At 35.7% G+C, this 6,000-nt stretch overlaps 1 protein-coding gene across 1 annotated transcript; it reads left to right on the forward strand.

Annotated features, from left to right (window-relative positions):
- Window positions 1-3,902: 3,902 nt before the first annotated feature.
- On the forward strand, window positions 3,903-5,074 carry LOC106719779. Its single transcript, XM_014514221.2, has 2 exons — window positions 3,903-4,138; window positions 4,843-5,074. The coding sequence occupies exons 1-2, from the start codon at window positions 3,903-3,905 to the stop codon at window positions 5,072-5,074; spliced, it is 468 nt and encodes a 155-aa protein (XP_014369707.1).
- Window positions 5,075-6,000: the final 926 nt, after the last annotated feature.

Raw genomic sequence — 6,000 nt, forward strand, 5'->3', positions numbered from 1 at the left:
TGCCTAAACTTAATATCTAAGATTAGTGTTATTATTTAATATATAAGGAGAAATATGATTAAAACCATTTGATACATGATATTATAGGTACATTTCTTATTAAAAGAATCTTTATTTGTGTGTTGCCAGTAGTTCGAATCCAAAAAAAAAAAAAAAATTAAAATTTGTGCTTTTGCTTATTTTATTAATGATATCTAGTCGTCAACACATACTATCTTCTCAGATATAATTATTTTTTTTAATTAATGTTATATTAATTTGACTATTAAATAAACTGTAATAATGAGATGAAATAGGAGTATGAAATACTGTATTCATAATTATGTTGTTTTCAATATAGTTTTAATGGTTCTTTACCTCAGAATTAAATAAAAGTAAGTCGTAAAGAACACGCTATGGGCTATCCAAGTATTTTGGAAACATGAATGACTAAAAAGAGTCATTAATCGAAAATCTTTAAATAATTTCTTGATAAAATGATTCACTTCTGTATGTAAAAGCTGAGATTTATTTATACAATTTTATTTGAATGTATATTAGTTGAAATTTTGTTTGACATATGTGTATAGGTAAATTATGTATTATTTGAGGATCTCTTAGACTCAGTAAAAACGACAGAAGTTTATTTTGTATATTTTTATAGTAATTTTATTTTTTTGTACCGATCGCAAAATATAATTTAAAAAAAACTTAAAATTTGGCAAATTAGATCTGATTTCTTGTGCTTTAGTGTTAACATACAAAAATATTTAACACGTAAACGTATAAGTAAAGTGATTAATCAAATAGTACCAATAAAAGGCAACAAAATAGACTTGAAACATAGAAATCAAAGTACACATTAAATGCATAATATTTTTAATACACTCATTTAAAAAATAGCAAATTATTGCTAAATTTTATTAAAAAGGTGCATTTTTTGATGCAAGCAAAGAGTATAAGCTATTCCACTTGTATACATAAAAGTCAAATTGGCAGTGATTGTATAATTGGGGAATCTGGCGGTGTACCACCTTAATAGCTACAGTCGTTTGAACACGACGACGCGGAACAAAAACCAATAGGACGCGACTTTTAAATGTACGAAAAGAGATCGGTCAGTTGTACACAGCTTTTTGCTTTTTTATTATTTTTACTATTACCTTGTCGTTTGCGCAACTCATTACCGCCTTATTGGTTATTTGTAAGGGGCTCTTGTTACAGCAAAAAAGGCAATTTATCTATAAGTGAAACACCTCGGATTTCCGCGACTGTACAAGGAAAATTTGTTACACTTAAAACTGTAAAAATTATTTATTATTATTTTAATGCGCTTTTATTCAAATATTTAATAAAAATCGTGATATCATGAAAATAAAAAAAATCATGTTCAGAACAAAGATTATTTTGCAATGTTATTAATTTAGTCGGACGGTCGTAACAAGTTAGATTGAATTTAATCAGACTGTGTAATGATCACAAAAATTCTATAAAATTATAGATTTTTGTATAATTTGACAGCTACGTAATATTTGACGCTGCTAACGTTACAATATAACATGTGTATTTTTTAATACGTCAATTGTATGTTATTGTGAAATCCCACCGGCGAAATATATTTACAATCGAATTCAATGGAAGTGGGAAATTATGTGAAACCTATTTTAACATTACCTTCAATAAGTAATATCTCCATATTTATTAATTTAATGTCGTTGCTTTTAGACTTTTGTAGCCTCTATGATATTATTTATCAGCGAATATATTATGGTGACTGATTTATAAATTTATAGATTATACTAGAAAATAAATATATTTATAACTTTAATTGTTGTTTCATTTTCCTTTAATTATGCGTAAAGGATTAATTTACTTTACCTTCGATTTATTCACCTTTCTAATCTTTGGTAGTAACCTAATTTAAACAAGAGCTTTTAAATTTTTTAAAATTTCTACCACAGATAATATAAAGCTACAAATCTTTAATCGAAATATCAATCATCATTAAACAAATATTAACGTATTTGAGTACACGAACACAATCTCATAATAGTATCATGTCGATAACATAAAAGCAATCTATTAAGTAAATTGATATGTGATTCACCGAAACAATTTGTCCGTCATAAACGTAATGAATTCGGCGCCAATTACTACAACAATGGAATCGAAACTATTGCGTTTTCTTAATACGGCAACTGTTTCGGTTTGATTGCGTTTTATTATCGGCATATGGTTAATAAAGGTTTCCTAATTAATTTCGTTGCTACTTAACGCGGTAATCGATTGGCTTGGTTATGTTATGAGAAGTTATGAATCGTTTATTATATATATTATGGCAGGAAAATTTCCTGATACATTTTTATATTGTAGTATCCAAATTCACATAACGGCAGTAATGTAAGTGGCCAAAGTAATTAATCAGATAGTGCTAATAATGTACGTGTCTTCTAAAGAAAATAAAATATATCACTACGGGCTACTCTCTTGGCACATCATCTCTACATGCGACTAGAGTTGACCCTAATCTTTTACTTACTGCCACTGGTCACTAAGTTACAAGACGTGTCTTTGCTTTATTATTATTTAAATGCAAACGACTCTTAATGATATTAAAAAGGTCTAGACAAGGGTAATAACATGATTTGATTGTTCAAATTATCTAAAGTGATTGATACTTAAGAGTTGCGAACAACGGACAACGAACCTCGACACGCAATGTCGCGGCCCTCGAATCACCTACATGGGTGCTCTTTTATAACTTTTACAATCCTTAGGGCATCGTTTTACGTTGAGTTACCATAGTTTTTTATTAAGTTATTAACTAAGCCATACATAGAACTATGAAAAGTCATTTTATGCTCGTCTATCGTTTTTCTATAGGTTGTGGAAATCAACCGTTAGGGTCGTAAAGTAAGTACATAAGGTGTGAGCCCTTGTAACGACGGGATTTTATATATGGGAACGTACCTTTCAAGCGACACTAAAGCAGCAAAAGTGACTACGATGACAAGTTTTAAGGAGAGGCGCGGTTGTTACAGCGCGTCTTGCGCTGGTCATAAATCGAGCGCGGACTTTACGAGGTCGCTCCGCAAATCGCTTTATATTTTCGATAAATAAAATTGGCGCGGCTTTTGCGAGGTAAGCAGAGGCCGTTAGGAGCGCGTCGCTCGTACCGCCATCTGGCGCGCGCACATAAACCCGGACTACCCTCGCGTTTTCTTGCTGACAATTTTTTCCTGCTTCGGCCATTACGCAGCTGGGGCCGAGACAAAACGGCGAATCGTTTAAGCCCTCTCCGGAGACCGTATGATTTTATTGTGTGTACCGGAGTCGAAATTGATATGCCGCGCGAGTGGCCGTGCTTACGTCACATGTGACGGACACTCGGCCGCTTACACCCACGCCCCCCTCCTATGGGTGATAATCTTACTAATATTATAAATGCGAATGTTTAGATGGATGTTTGTTTGAAGGTTCTCCGGAACGGCTCCACGGATCTTGATGAAATTTGGCACAGATGTAGAACATAGTCTGGAAGAACACATAGGTTACTTATTTTTTTTTTAATTCCGCGCGGACGGAGTCGCGGGCGACAGCTAGTATCATATATGGTAGGAACAAAACCTTTTGAAAAGAGTAATTAGTAGTTGTTTAATTTCTTTTAGCAATTTCCCGATCCTTAATATTCTTCACCACTTGTCGTTGTCCATCAAGATCTTCAATACTTTAGGTTCTTTCATAATTTGCGTCGACCTTTCCGAGTTTTTAACTTAAATTTACATTATCTATTGCATTTCACAGAAGAATTATTTAAGCAATTTGACTGACGCAAGTCAATTCTCAACTCTGTGACATTTGTCGTGTGACGTGTGTCGTGTCGTTGGTTCAAAATTTATACAATGTGATAAAAACATCAAAGAATGTCGAACAGCAGTTCCGAGTTCGACTACACGGTGATCCTGTGCACCGCGGTGGTGTTCGGTTTGCCCCTGGCGCTGCTCGTCCCCGGCTTCTCGATATGGGACGTGGTACCCAAGGTTCGGGTGCAACGCTTTCACTTGCTGAGCCAACATCTGACTTGGTCCGTTCTCAATGGCGCTGTGATTATCACTGTAGTTGTCCTGTTCTGTCTGTATTTGGAGTTTCGTAAACGAATGTAAGCAATTCAACATTCTTATTAAAATTATAACTTGAATGAATGTCACAGTAGTGTAATGTTTGCGTCATGAACTTCTTTCATCTAATAATAATAGGCATGTTAGATCTTTGTAGAGATGGGAGGTAGGGATTATGAATGTATAGCGAACTATAACCTCGCTATTTTTACTAATATACCTACTGTTCGTAAGAAATGGGTTTGAGATCCCGATATTTTGGCACAGTTGCTTGCGTCATGACCACGGGTTGACTGGTGTTGCGCGGTAGTGTGAAAAAATGTTAAAGGTAGCCGTATAGGTCAACCTTCTTTCTGATTTGGCAACCACTGTCCTCGTTCTCATTGCACATTAAGACCGCACTCGATGTTACTTTTTGTTGTCGAAAAACTACTGCCTACGGGCCGCAAAATATTGGGAGCTCAAACAGCTTAATCGTGGTAAGAATCCCGTTTCTTACGAACAGTATATTATATAGCGAACTACTTTATCTTATGTATTCAAATTCAGAACACGTTAGTTTTACAACTCTTGGTAGATAATTATATTATGGTGGTTTTACATAATTTTCTACATTTAAAAGGCAACATCGTCATTTACAGACACCCATCTTATAATACCTAATAAAGACCATAGCATAGAAAGACTTTGTAGACTCAAGTACGTACTTTCTTATAACAACGTGAATTCTACTTTTTGTCATCAGATTAGACACCATGACTGAAGAAGTGTTCGCAGTGCGTCAAGCAACCATCCGGACGATGGAAGCGGAGAACGATCGGCAGGCGGCCACCATAAGGGCCTGCGCTGAGCTGCTCGACGCCTCTAGTGATCACTACGAAAATCTCGTACTCCTCTATGACGAGCTGAGGCAGAGAGACAGGAGACGGGATCACCCACCCATCATAGAACTCGAATCCAGTGAAATTAATTTTTAAAAATATAATAATATTATTTATTAAACTTATTTCATTTGTAGCTAAAATTGTGTCGATTTGAATCGAAATTCAAATTGCATTTTAATTCTCCGTATTATTCCTTTAAGTTTTATTTGATACTCGTAACTTTTTATCTACCTATTTTCTCTTGCCGTTATGATCATAGAATTGGATCAAAATCTTTCGAATAAACCATGTGCTTTCATTTGTTTCGACAATTTAATGGTGACATTGTTGCGACCCTCTGGTTAATTACGCCTGGTGTATTAGTGTAAAAAGGCACAAAAGGTAATTAAGAGGTCTGCGAGGGCGCGCGTGAAGAGCGGGCCGCAAAATTTTTATTTCAACCTCGAGCCAGACGTGTTCATTAGACCAAACGTCTCCGTTGCCTCATGGGACGTTGTTGACGCGAAAAAACCAATCTAGAGCCGGCAATTACGCCAAATGACCTAATTAGATGTCGCTGCAGTGCGCTCGAGTCGTTTCCACTTGACAGTCTTACAAAATTTTGTGCGGCGTTAGACGTTGAACGCTATCGCACTTTTTTTATATTTGAACTCACAAGAATTGAACCATAAATAAGGTTGCACCAATTTATCTTTTAATTACTGCAACTTTTAACTGTATTTATTTCAGGATTTTCATAGTTTTCGATATACTACCGAATCTTTTTTTGTTTAAGCTGGCATTTCAAGTTATATAAGTTGACACGTGCATCGCGCTCAACCGGCGCTCGCGTTCGCCGCGCTTCTTCCTCCATTCTCATCTCGCAGCGAGAGAGGATCAGGCGGTCGCAAAAATAAATAAAACTGTTATTGAGATAAGCATCTGCGCGGGGCTTCTGTTAAGTCCCGCCGCGGCGCGCTAGCGATGTACCGAGATATGTCCGGATTAGGTGCTCACCCGCCCCGTCGCACGCCACCCGC

This window comes from Papilio machaon, chromosome 1, assembly GCF_912999745.1.
Source record: "Papilio machaon chromosome 1, ilPapMach1.1, whole genome shotgun sequence".
NCBI lineage: Eukaryota > Metazoa > Arthropoda > Insecta > Lepidoptera > Papilionidae > Papilio > Papilio machaon.

Excerpts from the sequence above, each read along its gene's own strand:
- LOC106719779 (XM_014514221.2), top strand. The coding sequence starts at position 3,903 with ATGTCGAACAGCAGTTCCGAGTTCGACTACACGGTGATCCTGTGCACC. Across the intron at positions 4,139-4,842 it reads TTGGAGTTTCGTAAACGAAT|ATTAGACACCATGACTGAAG; the intron begins GTAAGCAATTCA and ends TTTTGTCATCAG.